Source organism: Mobula hypostoma, chromosome 3, assembly GCF_963921235.1.
Source record: "Mobula hypostoma chromosome 3, sMobHyp1.1, whole genome shotgun sequence".
Classification (NCBI taxonomy): Eukaryota; Metazoa; Chordata; class Chondrichthyes; order Myliobatiformes; family Myliobatidae; genus Mobula; species Mobula hypostoma.
Window position 1 is genome coordinate 192,233,034 of NC_086099.1, and position 23,898 is coordinate 192,256,931.

Below are 23,898 nucleotides of genomic sequence, written 5' to 3' on the forward strand. Positions count from 1 at the left end.
AAGAGATTAGGAATTAAAATGGCTTTCTTTGTGAAGAGGACATTTTCCCATATATTCAAGGTCAAAGCTGTTCCCATATCTTGCACATTGCAAGATTATTTGCGCAGTAGCTGATTGTCAACCTAGAGGAACTGATATTTAAAAGCTGCTCTCAACTGACACCCTTAAATCATGGAAGTTATCATTTGATTTTCTTTTGTCAGCCTCCTCACAATCATGTGCATTAGGTTTTCACCATTTCATTGTCAACTGTTAATTTGTCATAAGGTGTTTTAGTTAAGCATTTCAAGTATTAACTTAAATTAATTAGTTGTGGGAACTAAACTCTGCAGTTTAGTTTTCTGTATATTTAAAAAGTTAATTGTTTTGAGTTGAGCTTTGAATTATTTGGAGCTCCTTTTGCTTTGACATTAAAAAAATCAATACTTGTTCAGGAAATACAATGGCATATATTAATTGCATTATCTGCAACTATATGTAAACAAGTTGATATTGTTGAAAATCTGTAATAAAAACAGAAAATGATGCAGACGATCAACAAGTCAGGCAGCATTGTGGAGAAGGAAACAATTAATATTTCAGATTAATAACCCTTCATCAGAACTTAACAGAAAGTTAAAGAATGCAACAAAAATGTATCGAAGAGTTTATTTATGGGTATTAATGAAAGCAAATTCCATTATGTGACCTCTGATTCATCATTATTAAAATTTTCAGGACATCTTTGCACTTGTATGGGGTAACAAATAAAGAAATTCACTGGGAAAAATGAATTGCTTAAAACATAAACATGAAGTTTTGAGTTTTGGAAGGTTTACAAAGGATACAGCCGAGTAAGAATCTAAGAGATTTGGACAAAGAAGTGTTGGGTGAAATTTAATCTGGACAAGTGTAAGATTTTACATTTTGGGAGATTAATGCAAAAGGGAAGTATAAAGTAAATGGCAGGGCCCTTATTTAATGTACAGAAGGATCTTGGGGTGTAAGTCCTTGAAAGTGCAAAATGAAGGCATAGGGTATGCTTGCCTTCATTGATTGGAGTATTGAGAATAAAAGTTGCAAAGTTGTGTTGCAAAGGATAAACCCTTGGTTAGGCTTCATTTGGAATATGATGTGCAGTTCTGGTCACCGCACTCTAGGAGCGATTTTGGGAGTTTGCAGAGAGTGCAGAAGAGGTTGACCAGGATCTTGCTGGATTGGAGTACAATGACTAAAAGGAGAGGTTGGACAAATTTAGATTGCTTTCTCGGAAGCTGAAGGGTGGCAATGATAGGGAATTAACACATTGATTACATTTATTAATATGCTCAATTAACTTGCTATTTTTGTCACAGAATTGCTATGAGAAGCACAGAACTCCTTTATACTTATTCTAATATTGACCCTCGGGTTCGGGCCCTGGTGTTCAGCATTCGATGTTGGGCTCGTGTCCATGGTATCACCAGTAGTATTCCTGGAGCCTGGATCACTAATTTTTCCTTGACTATGATGATTCTTTTTCTGCTGCAAAAGAGAAATCCACCAATTATACCAACACTAGACCAGCTAAAAGACCTAGCAGGTAATATAGACATAGATTTCAATATCTTTTAACAATGGTTTCATACCATACATGGTGTTGATATTTACTCAATGTGCTTCTGAAAGAGCTGCCCATTCTGTTCTATGTCTGTTAGTTTATTTATATACCCTCAACATGTTCTAGTATTTTATTGCCTTTTAAAATAAATTACAGATTCTATTTAATGTACTTTTTTGTAATGGTTTTTCTTGTCCTAACAACCCTGCACATACAAGTAAAAGTTTCTTCTAATAGCTTTATCCTTCTAATTATTGACTATATACTTATATTGTGAACAATAGAAGTATTCTCGTATCAAATCACACCTTTCAGGAGAGTCTCAATGTGGCCCAATAAAAAAAAGATTCAGCTTCTTTCATTGTTCCCACAACTAATTAATTTTGTTTTTAAAAAGCACATTCAATCTGTTTAAGTGGATGTTGACATCAAGCCAAGTAATTCAAAGCTCATCGCTCTTGTAAAGTTAGTCTGTGGCCTCATTGAATTGCTTCATTTTTTCAATTGATTATACACCCAAATGAGCGCTTCTACATCTGTGATACAGCATTTGACGATGCGTGATTTGAAGAGCACTTTGAAGCAAATAGTTCATCTCTCTCCAGTTTATTTCTAAGTACCGATTCTGAATGTTATGTTTATCCAAAATGCTACTACTTATATTTATCCTGGTTCCTCTTCCTGGCCTCTGTATTAGATAACTGTTTTGATGAAGATTAGCGATCTGAAATGTTAATTCTGGTTCTCTCTCTAAAGATGCTGCTTGACTTACTAAAATTCCCAGCAAGAGCAGTGTTTTGCTTCTGAGCCATTGCTTCACTTTTGGGTTTGTCCCCTTCTCTTCCATATTTGTAGTCGTCAATCTTCTGCTCCAAACACCAACCCTTAATCCCGTGACTTTGGAAACTACCATCCCAGTTCCGTCCTAACTTCTCTCAAGTTTTAAATGTAGTGTGGTCTACCAGATTCATGTTTGATTCCCAGTTTTTGAATTCTTCCAATCTAGTTTACACTTTTGCCATAGGCTAAACACCTATTAAGAATCATACAGTGAGAAAACAGGACCTTCGGCCCAACTTAATGCACCAACCAAGATGCCCTCTCAGCTAGTCCAATTATTTTCCCGCCCCACTTTTGATCTCTATTTAACCTTTTCTATACAAATAACTGTCCAAATGTCTTTTAAATGTTGATATTTTATCTACCTCAATCACTTCGCCGACAGCTCATTTCAAAGTGAGATTCTATGTGATATGACAAAGATAATCTATTCTTCATTATTTCACTGAAATTTGCTACAGCCGGTGAAAGTAGTTGACTGCAGCATCCTCCTCTAAAACCTCTGCCACAGTCTACTTGCATTAGGACCGCACCATTCTGACCTTATCCAGCGGTTGTATCCAAAAAATCTTTTTGTCTGCACCTATCATATCTTTTTATTTTGTCCAAAGGTCTTCTGAATTCCCCCCGCCTCCCCCCTTTTGTTTTGCATCACAAGCTGGCCCTCAGTAATACCATCCAAAAGTATGGCATCTTTGACTAAACCAAATTGATGGACCCAAACAGAATTGCAGATGAATTCCAGAGCTGAGTTGAATTTGCTTGATATCAAGGCATATTTGACTGAGTGCAGCACTGAAGAGCCTTTGTTTAACTGAAGTCAATGGGTTTCAGGGAGAAAACACTTCAATAGCTGGAGTCATAAATTTGCACATTGAAATGTAGTTGTAGTTGTGGAGGCTGATCATCTCAGCCCGGGAACATTGCTGCTGAATTAGCTCAGTGTGTGTCCATCATCCAACCATCTTCAGTACTTCCCTTCGTAAGATCCGTGTTGGGAAATTTGCTGGTGATTGCACATTATTAAATTCCATTCACAACTGCTCAGTAAATAAAGCAATCAGTGCCCACTTACATTAATTGGAAACTCTAATGGACCAGCCACATTTTTTTGTGTGATATGGGCATCACTGACAAGGCCGATGGCATCAAGTTTTTTGAGTTTTGTTGAAGCAGCATTGATCGGGTATGCACAGATCATTCAGTCACATTCATGATCTCTGCCTCGTAGATTGTGGAAATACTTAAGGACATAAATCTATCAGAGCAGATCAGAGATGAGTATCCTGTGAGTGACATGTCTTCAGTTGTCCTTAAATATTTCCACAATCTACGAGGCACAGATCATGAATGTGATTGAATGATCTGTGCTTACGTAATCAATGCTGCTTCAACAAAACTCAAAGCTTGATGCCACCAGCCTTGTCAGTGATGTCCATATCACACAAAAAAACCTTGTGTTCTGTGTCTCAGCTAATAAAGGAAAGCTTTCCACAGGTCTTTATCGTTCTCTCTTGCAGCCATTAGGATCTTTAGACTGTGCTCTGAAGTCTCTGTTCTGCTAGACAAATTAGCCTACTGAGCTGGCACCCCATTCACCTCCCTAAATACTCATTCCCTCCACTACAGGTGCACAACAGCTGTATTGTGTGGCACCTACAAATGCACTGTTTTTACTTACCTGTGGCATTTTGATTGCACCTCTAAACCTGCAAGGCCTACCAACGAGAAGATTGAAAGCAGCAGTGTCCCCTTTAACTCGCACACTATCCTGACTTTGAAATGTATCTCATTTTTCTTTGAAGGGTCTAGGTCCTGGAACCCTCCCTAAACAATTGCCTTTGATCATTCCTTCAGCAATGGGACTTAAGTGCTTGAAGAAAGTGTCTCTCTGCTACTACCTCAAGTACGTTTAGGTTTGAGCGATAAATGTTGGCCTTGCCAACAATAACACCTTCCAAAATTTGATTTTAAAAATATAAATACTTATGTTCTGTGCCTCAGCTAATGAAAGTTCTCCGTAAATCTTTATATTTCTCTCCTGCTACCATTGGTGATCTTAAGACTGCACTCCAGAGCCTCTCTTCTTCTGGAATTCTCAGTAACCCAGCTAATCCGCCGTACTGCTGCCTTGCTTGCCTCTTTCTAATTTTACTTTTCAGCAGATTGAGTTTTATTTTCACATTTGTCCACCTGGCCAATTTGTAATATCTCCTGCAGAGTATAGTTTTCTTCACTATCAGGCAGATGGCCAGCTGTTTCACAAACTTCTTACTCATGCACCATACATTTTATCAGTGCTTTAGAATTAAAGTATACCACAAAAAGCCAGAGTCTGGTGTTAGGTCTCTTGAACCCCACATTGACTGTTATTTTTCATTTTTTCCTGTTCCAAATTTGATTAAATTTGCTACTTTCTTAGTCAATAGATTTTTGCTAGTCTGTAAACATAAACATTATGCTGTTCTAGCCATCTAGATAATTATCCCTTTTCTGTTTTCGTATTACATCACAAAGGGTCTATTTAGTCTATCAGATCCATTGTTAGTTTCCAGCAAATCAGACCTGTTGCTCCTCTTCCCTGTAGCCCTTCAACTTGTGCCATCATCAATTACTCTTTGATTCCGCTGAAACGTACCTAATGAAGGATAGCTTACAGATGCCAGCATATGTTTGAGATATGGAGGGAAACAACTGCGCAGACAAAGGAAGAACATACAAACTCCATGCTGACTAGCTTCCAAGGTTAGGATCAAATCCTGGAGCTGCCACTAAATACTTGGCCACAATGCTGCCTGTTCTCTCTATTGAAGCAGCAGTGTATCATGAGGAATCCTTAAATCCTCTGACCATGCAACTTTATCCAGAGAGGATTAGGAAATGCTTATAACTTCCATTCTTTTCTCAAAAGATATAATTTCAGCTGGGTCTGATGTTTTATCCATTTTTAAAGATATAAAACTTGTTACATTTCCTTCCTATTCCTTTTAATATTTCACAATCTTCTTAGTTACCTTTTATGAAAACAGGCAGAAAGCATTTATTTAGAACTACTGAATATCCTTGTTTACCGCATAGGTAACCATATTCCTCTAATGAGACTGATTTCTAGTTTTTGTCTTATTTTTTGAGGTTTCCTTGATTCCTATTTCAAAAATTAAGCATTGCAATATTTATAGTGACATAGGAGTTCATTCAAACATGAGTACAGACTTCAAACTCTGACTATACAGAACCAAGCAAAGTAGATACTGCTTAATTTGTTTTGAGATATTCATTTCTATATCTTCAAAATTTAGTAAATCATTTAATAATGTGTACGATTACTGTTTAAAAGTAAGATGTTATTCTGCTAATCCAATTCTGTTTAAATTGTGGTATGTGTCACATGACAGAAATGAGTTAATCTTTTTATGGCTGCATTCATCATGTGCTCTCTTCCAACAATGGATGTGATTAATCATGTCCCAAATATAGATGTATAATTGTATAATTGCAGAAATTAAGTACAAATAATATAGCTGTATTTTGTAGTCCCAGACACGAGTTAAAGATTGCGCCACAATAAATAACATGGCCATTGCAGCTCTGAATATTACTCTGCAAATCCATCACAAATAGAGAGGTTAACTCCAGTGCAGAATGTAATTGCAAATTAACTTCACCCCAGAGGAAGTGACTTGAGGATTCTTCCTAGAAATCAGACCTTTTTCACACGAACAATTGCTTGAATATCATGCCACAGGAGATCTTGCCCTGTAGTGGTACAGCTTTTGCAGGGATGGCTGTTTGTGAAAATAAGGATCTTGAACTTCATCCTAAAGTTGGACGCACAATTTAGCAATGCTCTTCCACTTTTGTCAGCCCAGTAGATAAGTTCATAATATAGCATGTTTAAGGTTGTCCCAAATTTAACTTCAGGGCTGTGATAAATATGCCAAGGTATCTGAGGTTCCTGTGGCACCAATTAAGCAATTGTTCAATATTTTTTCAGTCTGGAGGATCCTGTAATGATTTATAAATAATTGCTTATCGCTCCTGATAGAACCTTGTTGGAAATGAATTTACATGAGGTTTCCACAAAGACTTGCTGGAAGTCCATTTAGCTGTGCCTCCTTTAACCACCTTCTCTCACCTCTGTGCTCTCATAACTTATGGCCACTTAGGTGAAATGCAAATGGCTTCTATCATTTGGAGATCATGTTTAGGGAATTGTAGCTTCTTGAGGGAGGATTAGTGAAGGTAGTTAAATATGGAAAGCTTTCAGGCGAGAAGCCTTTGAGTTTATCCAACTATTTAACACAATAAGCTCAATAATCCTGATAGGAGGAGGAGAAGATGGCGGCGCGACACAGTGCGCAACGGCCACTCCGGTGAATGATATCTGTTATCTGTCAAGTAGGGTGCTGTGCACAATCCTGATTTGATAGAGACAGACGTGAGAGCACAGAGGAACCTCTGGAGAAACTTCTGAAATGCCTCCTTTGCTGCCGCTGCCACTGTGATCCAGAATCTCCGGAGGAGAAGGCCCCGAGTCCTCGTCTTTGCTTGTTGCTAGGCGGCCGGGGCGGGGTCGAAGCGCTCGGCAGAGATGGTGCTTGGTGTTGGAGGGCTGGTCGGAGGCTCAAAGTTTTCGAACGGACTCAGAGTCGGCTAGGGTCGGGTGCTTCCAATGCATCAGCAGTTGTTGGCGCCTGGAGGTTTATGGCAGGGAGAGTTTCTCCCTTTTGCTGCCTGCTATCGGTACTATCGGGAGTTGATAGGAACTTTGAGCCTTTTTTTTACTGTGCCCATGGTCTGCTCTTTATCAAATTACGGTATTGCTTTGCACTGCTGTAACTATATGTTAGAATTATATGGTCTTGTCAGTGTTAGTCTTTGGTTTGTCCTTTTTTTTTGAGATATCAGTCTGGAGGAACATTGTCTCATTTCTTAATGCATGCATTTCTAAATGACAATAAACGAGGACTGAGTGTCCTCATAATCTAATCTAATCCTAGCCCTAATTCCAACAATCAGCCTTCCCTCGTCCCCGTGTAGCCTTGTCAGGATTTGTATGTTTCAATGAAACACTCTCTTATTCTTCTAAACTCAGTAAATTGAGGCATACTCAAACAAATCTCTCTGCGTACGACAATCTTGCCATCCAGAGATTCAGCCTGGTCACCTTGTACTCCCAGTACAGCAAAGTGTACAAATTGAATGCACACAATATTCTAGGTGTGGTCTCAGTACAAATCTTTATAATTATACTAAGGCATCTTTGCTCTTGTAGTCAAAACCACTTGTAATATAGCCCAAGAAACCATTTGACTTCCTATCTGTTTTCTGTACGTACATGTTTGCTCTCTGTGACTGATGCACAGGAACACCATTTAATGCCTACCTTTCCTACAGAACTTCATATTATATTGAGTCTACATGTATTTGTTCACTTGTCTAAGTGTCACGTACCCCGTGACGGGGATAAAGAACCAGCAGAAATAGAAAACTCTTTGGAGTCCAGTATTGCTATTACCTAATAATATTTATTAGTAACTACGCAATACAGTAATATAAATGTAGGTAAATCAAACAGGTTAGCAATGATTATATACAAAAGTAAGTGTGGAATATATATGTATGAAAACCAAGCTTCTTTAAGTCTAGGGGTAAAAAGATACTGTCTTACGATGTTAAGTAAAGTTCAGTTCAGTTCGTGGTATTTAGTTGAATAGTGATGGAGAGGGAGAGGGAGAGTTGATGCCGTCGATCTTCTCGTTGTCCTCCGAAATCCTTTACAAGTTACCGACTGTGACTTTAACCAGGGGGACTGGTCTTCCTGTGGTGGAGCTATCACCCAGGCGAGGGTGGACACATAAGACAACTCCCCACCAGTCAACCCCTTCTGCTATGTTAGAATAGCAATTTGGATCGATCCGCCTGATCGATCCTCCAAAACCCACGTTTCCTGCGGGTACAACAATGCTCATTCAGCGTCCAGGTCATGTGTCCTGAGGTCTGTATCATCTGACCTCCTATTTATTTCACCAGGCTGAGCATCGCCTGTCACTCAAAGAGTCCCTCCTTCCTTTGTCTGCAAAGAAGTGCACAAACAGGCAACAAGTCCTTGAAGATATATCAACAATCTGCCTTTGGTCACCATAGCAACTTCCGAGCTGCTCGGTGCTGTCTCCAACGCCAAACTCAGTAAAAATCCAAAGTTACTTCCAATGCCTTAAAGTGACAGTCCAACTGTTGATCTTCGTGTGTCTCTCTCTCTCTCTCTCTCTTTTTTTTCAAAAGCAACACATCGGTGGTAAATAACTCTGTCTCTCTCTCCTTTCCAAACAAACCATCGATGATAAATGCCTCTCTCCAAACAGTTAATAGGGGCACTCCTGGATCCCCTCACATCTCCCTCAATTTGCAATAGTACTAGGGTTTTTGCTGGTAGCAAACTTAATAATGCAATAGTTTATAATTTTTTTATTAAAGGAATAGGAATCTATATTCCACTCTTCCTCACTTCTACTGGAAAAATATTACACCTGTTAATTTGAAATATGCAGAATAATCACTTTTAAAAGAATGTTTATAACTACATTTTCATTCCATCGCATTGCAATTCCTTTTGGTGTGTAAAAGTTCTACCTTGAAGAATGGTAGAACATCTCGTACTGGAGGCCGGTCAGTGCACTGCTATGTCCTGCTGCCTCATAAGCACAGATTTCATGACATACAAGTCAGTGATAATAAACCTGTTTCTGACAATATTACAGCTTTAATTGCAACTTCTGATCAGTCTTCCCTTCTGTTTTATTATAATTTGTGTTAACTGCAGCATTGACAATGACATTAATTTCTTTTTTTTAGAAGAAAAAGATAAACATATTATTGAAAGTCACGATTGCACATTTGCTTCTGATATCAAGATCAAGCCTTCCCAAAATGCAGAGACACTGGGTAAGTAAGGTTCTCAAAGTTATGCAGCACAGAAGCGGGCCTCTTGGTCCAACTCATGCCTCCTGAACTCATCCCACTTTCATCTATTTAGTCCATTTACCTCTAAATCTTCCATGCCCACCTCTGCCTCTGACAGCTAATTCCTTGTATTCACCACTCTGCTTGAATAAACATGCACCTCAAGCCCACTTCAAATCTTTCCCCTCGCACCTTAAGGATATGCCCTCTGTTTTTGTACCAGCTTTGTGTCTCATCTGATATAGGTAAGCATGCCATATGCCTTCTTCACCACTTTGTCTGCCATTTTAATTGCTTTCTGGAGACTGTTACTTTAACATGAAAATAAAATGGTTTAGATTGCCTTGTGCCTCTGTTCTACAGTACTCCGCAGAACACTGTAATTAACACTGTGACTTTTCCTAGTTTAATTTCCCAAATTGCATCACTGTACACTTGTCTGAATTGAAATTCATCTGTTATTCCTTTGCCCACTTTCCCAGTTGATCTGGATTTGGCTGTAGCGTTGGATAATCTTACTCATTGTCCCCACACCAAAAATCCTGGTGTCAGCTGCAAAGCTGCTGTTCATGCCCCCAACATTTTTATACATTATGTTCATATGTCTGGCAAACAACAGAGGGCTAAGCACTGATTACTGCAGCACATATGCCTCTCATCTGAAGAACAACTCTCCTCTGCTCCACTGTCAGTTTTGGATCCACTAGACTCACACTAGATCTGATGTGACCTAACTTTCCAGGTCAGTCTACCATGTGGGATCTGATCAAAAGTCTTGTTGAAGTCTATGTAGGTAATGTTTACTCCTGTCCTTTTCAATCCTCTTGGTCACCTGTTCAAAATAAAACTCAGTTAAATTTGTGATAAATGATTTCCCATACAATAAACATGCTGTCTGTCCCTTATTAGTCCTTGCCTTTCCAAGTGAAGATAGATTCTATCTCTCTGAATCCCCTCTAGTAACTTACTGACCATTGAGATTGAGCTCACCTGTCTTTAGTTCCCTACCATGACCTTGCAGCCCCCGCCCCCTTAAACAACATGTAGTCATCCTCCGTTCTTCTAGTACTTTACCTATGGCTAAGGAAGATAAAAATATTCCCCATTATTTTCATCCCTTGCTTCCTGCAACGTCTGAACATACTCTTGATCAGGCCTTGGGGATTTAGCCACTTTAATATGCTTCAAGACCACATCTTTCTTAATATCTGTACTATCATTGTACATTTTCCTGAATTTTCTAGCTTCCATCACCTTCTCCATGGTGTTTATGGAAATATTAAATTGGTTGTGTGAAGTACCATGTAACTCTGGTTTATAAATCTAATGGCATTCATTGAATTTCTTTGCAGAGGAACTCTTACAAGAATTCTTTGAATTTTATGGCTCCTTTCCTTTTAGTAAAATGTCCATCAATATCAGAAAGGTTAGTAGCTTGACAATTGTACCTTCTATATATTGGCTAGACCCGACGCAGGCTGGGAGACCGTTTCGCTGAACACCTATGCTCTGTCTGCCAGAGAAAGCAGAATCTCCCAGTGGCCACACATTTTAATTCCACATCCCATTCCCATTCTGACATGTCTATCCACGGCCTCCTCTACTGTCAAGATGAAGCCACACTGAGGTTGGAGGAACAACACCTTATATTGTGTCTGGGTAGCCTCCAACCTGATGGCATGAACATTGACTTCTCTAACTTCCGTCAATGCCCCACCTCCCCTTCATACCCCATCCCTTTATTTATTTATTTCCCCATTTTTTCCCTCTCTCTTTTTCTCCCTCTGTTCCTCTCACTATAACTCCTTGCCCATCCTCTGGGTCCCCCCCCCCCTTCTTTCTCCCTAGGCCTCCCGTCCCATGATCCTCTCCTTTCCCAGCCTTGTATTCCTTTTGCCAATCAATTAGAAACCATAGAAACCTTTTGGCCCTTCTTGGCTGTGCCGAACCATTTTCTGCCTAGTCCCACTGACCTGCACACGGACCATATCCCTCCATACACCTCCCATCCATGTATCTGTCCAATTTATTCTTAAATGTTAAAAAAGATCCCGCATTTACCACCTCGTCTGGCAGCTCATTCCATACTCCCACCACTCTCTGTGTGAAGAAGCCCCCCCTAATGTTCCCTTTAAACTTTTCCCCCCTCACCCTTAACCCATGTCCTCTGGTTTTTTTCTCCCCTTGCCTCAGTGGAAAAAGCCTGCTTGCATTCACTCTATCAATACCCATCATAATTTTATATACCTCTATCAAATCTCCCCTCATTCTTCTATGCTCCTGGGAATAAAGTCCTAACCTATTCAACCTTTCTCTGTAACTGAGTTTCTCAAGTCCCGGCAACATCCTTGTAAACCTTCTCTGCACTCTTTCAACCTTATTTATATCCTTCCTGTAATTTGGTGACCAAAACTGAACATAATACTCCAGATTCGGCCTCACCAATGCCTTATACAACCTCATCATAACATTCCAGCTCTTATACTCAATACTTTGATTAATAAAGGCCAATGTACCAAAAGCTCTCGTTATGACCCTATCTACCTGTGGCGCCACTTTTAGGGAATTTTGTATCTTTATTCCCAGATCCCTCTATTCCACTGCACTCCTCAGTGCCTTACCATTAACCCTGTATGTTCTACCTTGGTTTGTCCTTCCAACATGCAATACCTCACACTTGTCTGTATTAAACTCCATCTGCCATTTTTCAGCCCATTTTTCCAGCTGGTCCAAGTCCCTCTGCAGGCTCTGAAAACCTTCCTCACTGTCTACTACACCTCCAATCTTTGTATCATCAGCAAATTTGCTGATCCAATTTACCACATTATCATCCAGATCATTGATATAGATGACAAATAACAATGGACCCAGCACTGATCCCTGTGGCACACCACTAGTCACAGGCCTCCACTCTGAGAAGCAATTCTCTACTACCACTCTTTGGCTTCTTCCATTGAGCCAATGTCTAATCCAATTTACCACCTCTTCATGTATACCTAGCGACTGAATTTTCCTAACTAACCTCCCATGCGGGACCTTGTCAAAGGCCTTACTGAAGTCCATGTAGACAATATCCACTGCCTTCCCTTCATCCACTTTCCTGGTAACCTCCTCGAAAAACTCCAATAGATTGGTCAAGCATGACCTGCTACGCACAAAGCCATGTTGACTCTCCCTAATAAGTCCCTGTCTATCCAAATGCTTGTAGATTCTGTCTCTTAGTACTCCCTCCAATAACTTACCTACTACCGATGTTAAACTTACTGGCCTATAATTTCCCGGATTACTTTTTGATCTTTTTTTAAACAACGGAACAACATGAGCTACTCTCCAATCCTCCGGCACCTCACCTGTAGACAGCGACATTTTAAATATTTCTGCCAGGGCCCCTGCAATTTCAACACTAGTCTCCTTCAAGGTCCGAGGGAATACCCTGTCGGGTCCCGGGGATTTATCCACTTTAATTTTCCTCAAGACAGCAAGGACCTCTTCCTTTTTGATCTGTACAGTTTCCATGATCTCACTACTTGTTTCCCTTAATTCCATAGACTTCATGCCAGTTTCCTTAGTAAATACAGACGCAAAAAACCTATTTAAGATCTCCCCCATTTCCTTTGGTTCCGCTAAAAAAATTTCTTCGCATCTCTGTTCTGGATGGGCGCCCTTCAATCCTTAAGTCATGCCCTCTCGTAGACTCCCCCATCATGGGAAACAACTTTGCCACATCCACTCTGTCCATGCCTTTCAACATTCGAAATGTTTCTGAGGTCCCCCCTCATTCTCCTAAACTCCAAGGAATACAGTCCAAGAGCGGACAAACATTTCTTATATGTTAATCCTCTCATTCCCGGAATCATTCTGTACCCTGTCCAACACCAGCACATCCTTTCATAAATAAGGACCCCAAAACTGCCCACATTGCATTAAATTCAAAGTCTCTCCATTTTATACATTATCATTCAAATGTTGTGTTTCAATCTTGTTGCTCTGACCTACTGGCTAATGTGTGTCACTACCCCATTGGCTCTGGTCAAAGACAGCATCATTTTATTGCACTTCTCACAAGTGACAACTTGTAATTAATATCTCTGTTCTCAATCAGAGCAGACCAATCAGTTACTAGGCCTAAGTTACTCAGGTCAGACACTGACTCACCTGTTCAGAAACCTGCATGTTCTATCATACCAAAGTATAACTCAGAAATAATGTATTATTTGAAAATGATTTCTAGTTCAGCAGATTATCAAGACCATCACTGTGTCCACTTTAAAACACTTTGATACAGCTAATCCTGAGCAAAACCAGCTCACAAAATGGAGGTTACAGAATGGCCCCCTCCATTCTTTCAACCACATGGCAAGATCAAAGAAAATTGGTTTGCTTACTTTCACTATCCTTGACTCATTCGAATTCACTGATTTGTAGACTAGTTCCTTCTGGCAAACATCTCCCTCTTGATCCAAAGATATTTATCTTAGGATCATCACCTTCCTCTCATTCTGCTGATTGCCCATTGGACTGCCAAGGACTCCTAGTAGGTGTGCCACACTTCAATTATATAAAGGTAAAGGTAACATTTACTTGCTGAAATCGTACACTCCTTATACCACCAATTATCTCGTTATGTTTTCTAAGAGTATCATCCTCTAACTTTTTGCAAAATTTCAGCCTTCCACCTTCTAAGTTGTAGTACATTAAGCATTACAATTATCAACAGATATAAAATTAGTATTATAGCAGCATACGATACTATCAAAGATTCTAGTTCTTTCTGGCCAACATTGCAAAATAAAATTGAGTGGTATGATGGAGCTTCTATCTAATGCTTGATTTTTAGGTGCAGTCAATGCTGCTAGTGCAAAGAAGCTTAATGTGGGTTTACACAAAGCAGTTTGAAGGATTTTATTTCTATGAACACATTGGAGTGAACTGTGAGTTTACTGGATGATGTATAGAGTTTGAATATGCAACCAAAAGCCTACACTTTAATACAAACACACGTAGAATTCCAAAAACCCATCAGTTTATCTTGGGTAGCAGTCCAATTCATTTATACAATGTTGCTCTGGATGCTTACTTGATGTTAAGCTGTTTTAAAATCTTTGTACAGGAATAAAAGCTTAAAAGGTGTCATCATGGTACAGATGAGCAAGAATATTAAAGCAGATTCTAAATAAGTATTTTGTGTACCAATGTGTATTATTAATATACCTATATTAATAAATATAACAAACTCTTGTACTTATGAATTTGTAAATCTTGAAGTTGTGGAATTCTGGAAGTTATTGATGTAGTTTAATCTTTGATGCTCCCTTCTATCCTCAGTTGTTCCAATACTCAAGGCAGAAATAAACCTGAGATTATATATGTCCTTGCAAATATATTAAACTCTATGAATTAATTTTTTGTTGCTTTTAGACAGAATTATAAATAGTAGAGACTACAAAATTCTTACTTATTCTATAACTGTTCCAGGGAAAGGAACAGAATAAATCTGAAGCATCACCACTGCACATCCAGAATCCATTTGAACAGGCACAAAATGTTAGCAAGAATGTTAATCAAACCCAACTGGATAGGTTTGTGACAGCAGCCAGAGAGAGTGCCTGGATCTTACAGCATGAAGATCGAAAGCATCCAAATGGCAGTTCCTGGGGATTAGCTGCCCTGCTTCTTCCCAACTCTCAGACGTTCAGTGGAAGGAGCAAAAAGAGGAGGAAACAGCCAGCCAGTGAGAGAATTAAAAGTTTGTTGGATTCATTAAAGATAAACAATCAAGCCACTGAACATTTGAACAGGCCAAATGGCTTTCGAAAGTTTAGTTCCACTGTTACACGGTAGCAGCCCGCTGGATACAAAAAAGGAGTTTGTGTCTTCTGAAATATTGGTGGCTCAAATGACTAATAAGATGTCAAGAATCTGAAGACTTTAATTTATGGATTTTTTTGTACAAGGTGCTTCAGGGATTATTGAATGAAGCATTTAGTTGCCTGTAATTTCCTAAACACTTAGTCTGAATTTGTTTTAGTGAACAATAGTGCACAAATTGAATTTCATTCTAGCTAATCCGAAGGGCAAGTGCACGACTGCAGATGCTGAAATCTGGAGCGGCAAACAATTTACTGGAGGAACTCTGACATGTTCACAGTTCCCTTCCTTCTGTCAGATGCTGCTTACTTGCTGAGTTCCTCCAGAAGATTATTTGTAACTTTTGAACAGTATTGGTTTGAAATCCAAAAGATGCCCTACAGAAGCAATTCCTGTATATTTCTATGTTCAAATAAAGTTCACTGCATGTGCCCAGAAAACTTAGAAAGGTAGAGACAAATGTCTCGTAATATTAAATTACCAGTGGTGCATTTTTAAATGATCAGTAACAGTTTACGAACTTTAAATTAGGTCTTTTTGCATTTGTTCATTTTTGTTAGCATCTGTGTTTATAATTCCCATCCAAATGGATTTTTATAATCTCATTGCCTCAGCCCTTTATAAATGGGTAACTTTTTCCTCTTAGTGGGAATTTATTTTACCCTGCTGTGGCAGTAATAAGACCAACTCTCCCAGTTTTGCACAAATGAACTCAATGCTTTAAGTACAAGGTAAACATCCCATGTTAAAATAAATAATTGCTTTTATTAATATGTTGCAATGAATATTGAAACAAATATCAGACAGTTTCCAGAAGTGGAACAATATGATTTATATCAAGGGCGTTACTTTGTAATGCAGATTAAAAATAAAATGATATGGGATTTACAAAAGTATTTTCTGGATCTTAAGATGTCCCAAAGGTATTTCTTAGCTAATGAAACTGAAGTGTAATAACTGTTGGAATCCAGGGTATCAGTATTGTAGCTTATATGAAGGAGGGAAAAAAAGAGCATGTATTATTGGAAACTTGTAAGTAAGTTTATCATGTGTTTTGCAGAAGCATTATCAGTCACGGGTCCTTCAAGGTGTTCAGGTGGTTTACCAAAAGCTTGACCAAAGATATTTTTTTCAGAATAATCAAAAGAATGACAGATGCTGGAAATTGTAATATAAAAAAAATGCTGAGAATAAAGTCATCAGATCAGGAGCATCTGGGACTTAAGGTTAGAGGCCCGATGTCTGGAAAAAATGTCAGCAAAAAATAGCACCATGTTTACAGATATTGCAAGATTTCAAATCTTGATTAAAGCAGATTATTGAATAACAGATATTTAATAATTTTATGGTAACTACTTTCTGGTTTTCAGAAAAAAAAATTCAAATATACTCAAATATATCCAAGTTGCCAGAACAAAACAGTGCTGTAGTGTTCTATGACTCTAACTCTGCCTCACCGATTAGAGTCATAGAACACCTCAGCACAGAACAAGCCCTTCGGCCCGTCTAGTCCGCATTGAATTATTACTCTGCCTAGTTCCATCAACTTGCATTTGGACCGTTGGCCTCTATACCCTTCCCATCCATGTACCTATTCAAATTTTTCTTAAGTGTCGAAATTGACCCTGCATCTACCACTTCCTGGCAGCTCATTCCGCACTCTCACCACTCTGAGTGAAGAAGTATCCCTTCATGTTCCCCTTAAACATTTCACCTTTCACCATTAATCTGTGATCTCTAGTTCTAGTCTTACCCAAGCTCAGTGGAAAAAGCCTGCTTGCATTTACCCTATCTATACCCCTCATAATTTTGAATACCTCCTATCAAATTTTCCCTCAATCTTTTATGTTCTAGGGAATAAAGTCCTAATCTTTTGAAACTGTTCCTAGAACCCAGGTCCTCAAGTCCTGGCAACATCTTTGTAAATTTTTTCTGCACTCTTTCAATCTTATTCACATGTTTCCTGTAGATAGGCGACAAAAATTCCGCACAACAGTCCAAAATTCGGCTTCTTCAAAGTACTACACAATTTCGCCATAACATCTCAACTCCTGTACTCAATACTTTGATTTATAAGGCCAGTGTGCCAAAAGATTTCTTAATGACCCTATCTACCTATGACGCCACTTTCAAGGAATTATGTATCTGTATTCTGAGATCCCTTTGTTCTCCCACACTCCTCAGTGCCCTACCACTCATCATGTAAAACCTGCCCTGGTTGGTCCTCAAAGTGTGACATCTCACACTTGTCTGTATTAAATTCCATCTGCCATTTTTCCAGCTTTTACAGATTGGTTCAAAGGAATCCGAGGGGTAAATATTCCACAGAGTAGTTAGCATTTTGAATGTGCTTCTTAAGGTGTTGGAGGCAGGAGCAGTATCAAGTTTTAAGAGATTGTGAGTGAGCAGGACAGACTTATGGAATTAATGTAGGCAAATATTAGATTAGGATTTTTGCTTCAAGTTCTGGTATCTAGTCACTTGCATTTCCTGTAGTATAAGTAGGGCAAAAGGTCTATTTCTGTGCTCTACAACTGTGTGATTATAACAATACTAGCTGATAGAATATAGTTATTATCACAGGCACAATATAAATATTAGTTTACACTTGTATAGTTTCACAATACAAGCCCTGTGCAGGGAAATTAAAGCTTGTGGCTAGTTGGTCAGTGTTGAGGATATTCCAAAGATCATATTCATCAACATCAACTGTAGAAGTTAATTCTAATTCCGCTGCTGGTGAGTGGATTTCACCATATGGGCATAGTTTGAACTATTTTCTGTGGAATGGCACTGGATGTTGCAAAGTTGATGAAATTAAAAATGCAGAAGTAATTCATCACCGCTCATTCATTGCAAATAGCAGATGCAATTATACGCTTTTGTTCACACTACAGTTGCTTATAAAGCCAGATATGTGGACCATATTTGGAATCAAAATGTTATAATTGTAAAAATATGGCCCTCTAATTACAAGCAGTCAAATGTAGGTTTTGATGTGGTAGAATTAGGAAGTTGACCAAAAAATAGTATTCAATTGGACAGCTATTATTGTGTTTTAGTGTTTCATTCATTTTATGGATGGTGTTATCGATTATACTTGTACATTTTCTGCTGCTGGCTACTGCAGCTGAGAACTTGTCACATTTCCATTCATGGCTCAGTCTACAGCTCTATGTCACTGCTTTCTATTCTGTTGGGATTTTTCCTTTAGTTAGAAAATTGTAGGGTTCTATGTTATATTCCTTTTGAGAAAATACTGGTATTACTTCGCAGACCATTCAGCAAACGCGGAGAAAGAAGTTATCTATTTTAACCTTGGAATAGAAAAAGTTTAAGAATAAGGTTTCAGTTGCAGGCAAAGAGGCAAGAGATGTGATAGGGTGAAAAATAGGACAGCTGTAACAGCTGAATTGTTAATGGCTAAGAACAGCACCTCTTCTGAGGGAGGTGAAAAAGTTAAAATTCCAAAAGGGGTTGGAGAGAGGGAAAAGAAGAATTGCTGAAAATTAGAAGACTGAAACGTCTGATTGTCTGAAAGTATTGAATTCACTTAAATGCTCTAGGCAAAATTGTTGGATATGGTAGTAATGTTTCGTATGGCAGGTGTTTTTCTCTTCACACTTCTAATTGGTTTTTGTCAAGCCACTCCCCCCAGCTCGTGGCTGCATCTATGGACAGTGGCAAAGCCATCTCGATCTTGTTGAGACCAGGTGGAGGACGTTCACAACCTGGACCAACATGTTGACGTCATGTGGAGGCTTGTGTGCTTCAATGGCTCCATCAGGTGATGCCAACTCAGGTCATCCATGTTGGAACAGCTGTGGACGAGATTGATCCAACCCTGGCTCCGGAACGGGCAGAATCGTCTCTGCCTCACCTGGGCCATACTTCATCATGGTAGCATTGAGGCTTCAGAAAAGAAACAACATAGAATGCAACAAGGTTAAATGGTTAGTAGCAACATCAAAGTTCAAAGTACATTCTTATATATCACCATATACATCCCTGAGATTTGCATTAGAACATGAGATGATGCGTTGTTGAAAGTGAGCCCATAGGTTGTGGGAACAGTTGAGTATGAGAAATTATCCCCACTGGTTCAGGCGCCTGATGGTTGAGCGGTAGTAACTGTCCCTGAACTTGGTTGCATGAGTCCTGAGGCTTCTGTACCCTCTCCCTGATGGCAACAGCGAGCAGAGAGCATGACCCATGTGGTGGAGGTCCCTGATGATAGATGCTGCTTTCCTGCGTCAGTGCTCTGTGTAGATGTGCTCAATAGTGGGGAGGGCTTTACCCATGATGGACTGGGACATAGCCACTACTTTTTATAGGATTTTGCATTCAAGGGCACTGGTGTTTCCATACCAGTCAATATACTCTATACTGTGTACGTATAGAATTTAGTCAAAAGTTTTTGACACCATGCTGAGTCTTCACAAATTTCTAAGGAAATAAAGGTGTTGCTGTGCTTTCTTGATAATTGCACTTAATGCTGGGGCCAGAACAAGTTCACTGAAATAATAACACCAAGGAATTTAAAGTTGCTGACCTTCATCTCTGACCCTCCAAAGAGGGCTGGCTCATGGAGCTCTGGTTTCCTCCTCCTGAAGTCAGTAATCAGCTCTTTGGTCTTGCTGACATTGAGAGAGAGCTGGTTGTGACACCATTCAGCCTAATGCAACACCTATGCGGCATTAATGGGGAAATGACCAACATACTTTGTACTGATTTTTTGTTAAATTGGTAGAATAGGGACTGTGTAATACCATCTCGCCAACTCTCCCACCACCCCATCCAACTGAGCCACTCTAACTGCCTCATCCTACACCAGTTCATGCCACAGCTCCACACCCCATCCAATTGTGTTGCTTCTACAATTCTTGCTGACTTTCTCCCTTATGAGCTCCTCCTATTGTCCTCCATCTCCTTTAAGTCCTCTTCTTGCCTTCCTTCACAGCTCTTGCCCACATCTTAGAGGATCTGTCCTGCGCTCATTACATTGATGCATTCAGGAAGAAGGCACACCAGTGGCTATATTTCATTCGGTTTTCAGAGGAGCTTTCGCATGTCCTCAAGGACTTCTGCAAATTCCTATAGATGTATGGCGGAGAGATCCAAAGTGCAGAGGTTTGTGGACTTGGCCATCTCCATCACAGGCAGAACACACCCCACCATTAAGGATATTATCAAAAAGCGATGCCCCAAGAAGGCCGCATCCATCCAAGACGTGTCTTCTTATTATTATTACCATTAGGGAGGAGATACTGGAGCCTGAAGATTCATTCATGTTTTAGGAACAGCTTCTTCCCATCTGCCATCAGATTTCTGGGCACTCCATGAACACTACTTGTGTAATATTGTAACTTTGTGGTAATTTTTTGTCTTGCACTGAACTATTGCTGCAAAACAAACTTCACAACATATGTTAGTGATAATAAACCTGATTCTAATCCTGCAGCCCAGGCCCTCGCAATTTGCATCCACAGACCATAGATTTGACATTTCCTTCGCCTAATTCCCCAGTTCTTATTAATATTTTATTTATTGTTATGTACCAAGGTAGAGTGAAAAACTTGTTTTGCATTCTGTCCATACAGATCACTTGATTCCAACTGTGCTTTGAGGCACTACAAGGTAAAACTATAACAGAATGCAGAATAAAGTGTTACAGAGAAAGGACTGTGCAGGCAGACAATGAAGTGCAAGGCCATAACACGGTAAACTTTGAGGTCAAGAGTTCATCTTGTACTAGAGGACCATTCAATAGTCATACAACAGCAGGAAAGAAGCTGTAATTGATCTCAGTGTTGGGTGCTTTCAGGCTTTTGTATCTTCTGCCCAATGGGGGGTGGGGGAGAAGAAGAGAGAGTATGTGGGATGGGTGAGGCTTTTGATTATGTTGGCTGCTTCCCTGAGGCTGTGAGAAATGTAGACAGAATCCATGGAGGGGAGGCTGCTTACCATCTCATTCTTCCAAACTCTAGTGAATCCAAACCTAGTTGATCAATCCTTCCTCATGCTGCAGTTCTAACATTCCAGGATTCAGTTCAGTGACCCTTTGTTACACTACCTAAATGGCATGCAAATCCTCTTTCCAATAGGAAATGAAAAATGCATGTAATATTCTAAGTATGGTCTCACCAAGGCCATGTAAAGTTGTAACATGGTGTATTGATTCTGTGCTCAAAATATTTGCCGCCTTATCTTATTTTAGTGACTGATGCACAAAATACCCAAATCTCACACAAAAGTTATCCCCAGTCAAAAATATTACCTTTTATTATAAACACAAGGAAATCTGCAGGTGTTGGAAATCCAAAGCAACACACACAAAATGCCAGAGGAACTCAGAAGGCCAGGCAGCATCTATAGAAAAGAGTAAACAGTCAAGGTTTCAGACTGAGACCCTCCATCAGAACTCGTGAAGAGCCTCATCCCGAAATGTCAACTGTTTATTCTTTTCCATAGATGCTGCCTGACCTGCTGAGTTCCTCCAACTTTTTTTTTGTGTGTTACCTTTCTGTTATTTCTTCCAAAAGTGATACATTTACCATGTATTTGCCCACTCACTTAATCTATCCAAATTATCTTTGAGCATCTTTGCATACTATTCACAACTTGACCCAATTTAGTGTCATTAGCAAATTCCCAAAATATTAGGTTATGTAAATCACTGAAACATATATCATGAATAGGTGAACCCCATGCACTGATCTCTATGGTATCACACTAGCCATCGCCTGCCATCCCAGCAAAGCCCCACATATTCCTGCTTTTTACTGTCAAACCAATTGTTACTCCATGACATTTTATACATTAACATTTTATTTGGGAACTTACAAAAGCCTTTCCAAAATCCACATGTGCTATATCTGTTGCTTATTACCCAACCTATTCAACCAGTTACAAAATATTCCTAAACAAACGAAAACCAGAAAAAAACTACAAATGCTAGAAATCTAAAATTTAGAAAAAAACAGTAAATGCTGGCAGTACTCAGCTGATCGGACTGTATCTGTGCCAGGAGAAATGAATAATGATTCAGATCAAAAACCCTTTGACAGAACTGGGCAAAAAAATCAGAATAGGTTTTGTAAAAATAATTATCCTTCCAGAAATACATGTTGGCTTTGTCAATTCCTATTGATTTTTGCCAAGTATTTTGTGAGCTCATCCTTTATTTTCCCCATGACAAATGTTAGATTAAGAGTTCGATAAGCTTTCTGTTTTCTCCTGATTTAAATCAAGTTAACCAAATTTCTCCTCATACAATGTTCTGTTCCATAATCTATACAGCGATAACTAATGTTTCTACCATCTATGTGAACAAGGATTTTTTTATTGTACCCTGGTGCATGTGACAATGCATCTAAATTAATTGAATTGAATGGGGCATGTAATGTAAAAGCTGGAATGTTATGTTGCAAATTTGCAAAGGACCGGTTAAGCTGCACATTGTCTTCAGTTTTGATGCCACACTGGAGGATCGATGTGATTATCTTGCAGAGAGTGCAGAGGAGATTCACCAGCATATTCCTTAATTGAACGACTTAAATTACAAAGAGAGATTGGATGAGCAGGGTAGGTAGTAAGAATCCTTTTTCCCCTAGTAAGAATGTCTGAAACAAGAGGGTGTAGTATTGAGGTGAGAAGGTGGATTAAAGAGGATTAGAGGTGAAGACTTTTCACACAGAATGGTTGATCCCCGGACTGTGCTGCCACAGAGGTGGGAAAGAAAGATATAGTCATGACATTTAAGAAACATCTGGACAGGCACTTAAATAGCCAAAGTACGGAACGCTACAGAGCTAATGCCGTCAGCTGGGTCTGGTATTAACAGGTGACCATCAGCATGGATTTGATGGGCCATAGGAGCATTTCTGTGCTGTGTAACTGATTCTATGATAAATCCAAATAGCAGGTACTACAGAGAACTCAAGATGAGTATGGGAATGTATTACTCAATAAGTTTAATCTCTTAGGAGATTGAGTGAGGAATTTTCAAGATCTATTTTTCTACCAGATTCCTTTTTAAATCTGGTTTTCTCCTCTCCCAGGAGATTAGATAGTTTTTGTATGACACGGAGGAAGTGTGGAGTCATACATAGTATAAACAGGCCCTATAACTCACCACGTCTATGGTAATCCAATTTGTCTGCATAAATTCCAAATTCTACTATACCTTACTCATTTCACTACATGTCTGGATGCCTCTGTCATTTTTTTTTACTGTTTCTACCTCCATTTCCTTCTCTGGCAGCTTATTCCAGATACTAACTATTCTTTGTGTGAATAATTTACCCCTCAGATCATCTTCAAACTTCTTCTGTCTTACCTCATGTATCGTGTAATGTTTGTTTCAGTTATGGTGATTTGGATTTGGGTTGGTTGAGAGGCTTTGCCTGTCCTTCACTAATTGATATACACAGCTATTGCCCAGAAGTCTCAGAGTGTATATAATCAGTCTTATACAGTGAAATGTCTATTGCATAACTTTATATTGTGGCTTTTACCATTGCTCTTCTCTGCATACACTTTATCACTGTGTTTCATGATTTTAATCACCCCTGTTAGGCCACCTATGCAGCTTTTCTTAATGTGGAGCAAGACAGCCAGCATTGCAGCCCTTAGTAATGTGTATTTAT

General features: G+C 39.2%; 1 protein-coding gene across 1 annotated transcript in view; it reads left to right on the plus strand.

Moving 5' to 3' along the window:
• mtpap (mitochondrial poly(A) polymerase) overlaps positions 1-18,073 on the plus strand; it is a 40,551-nt gene extending 22,478 nt beyond the window's left edge. Inside the window, exons 6-9 of the mRNA XM_063044299.1 lie at positions 1,335-1,561; positions 9,275-9,364; positions 10,735-10,808; positions 14,858-18,073. Of these exons, the coding sequence (XP_062900369.1) occupies positions 1,335-1,561; positions 9,275-9,364; positions 10,735-10,808; positions 14,858-15,223 (757 nt within the window). The 3' untranslated portion in view covers positions 15,224-18,073. The remainder of the gene's footprint in view (positions 1-1,334; positions 1,562-9,274; positions 9,365-10,734; positions 10,809-14,857) is intronic.
• Positions 18,074-23,898: the final 5,825 nt, after the last annotated feature.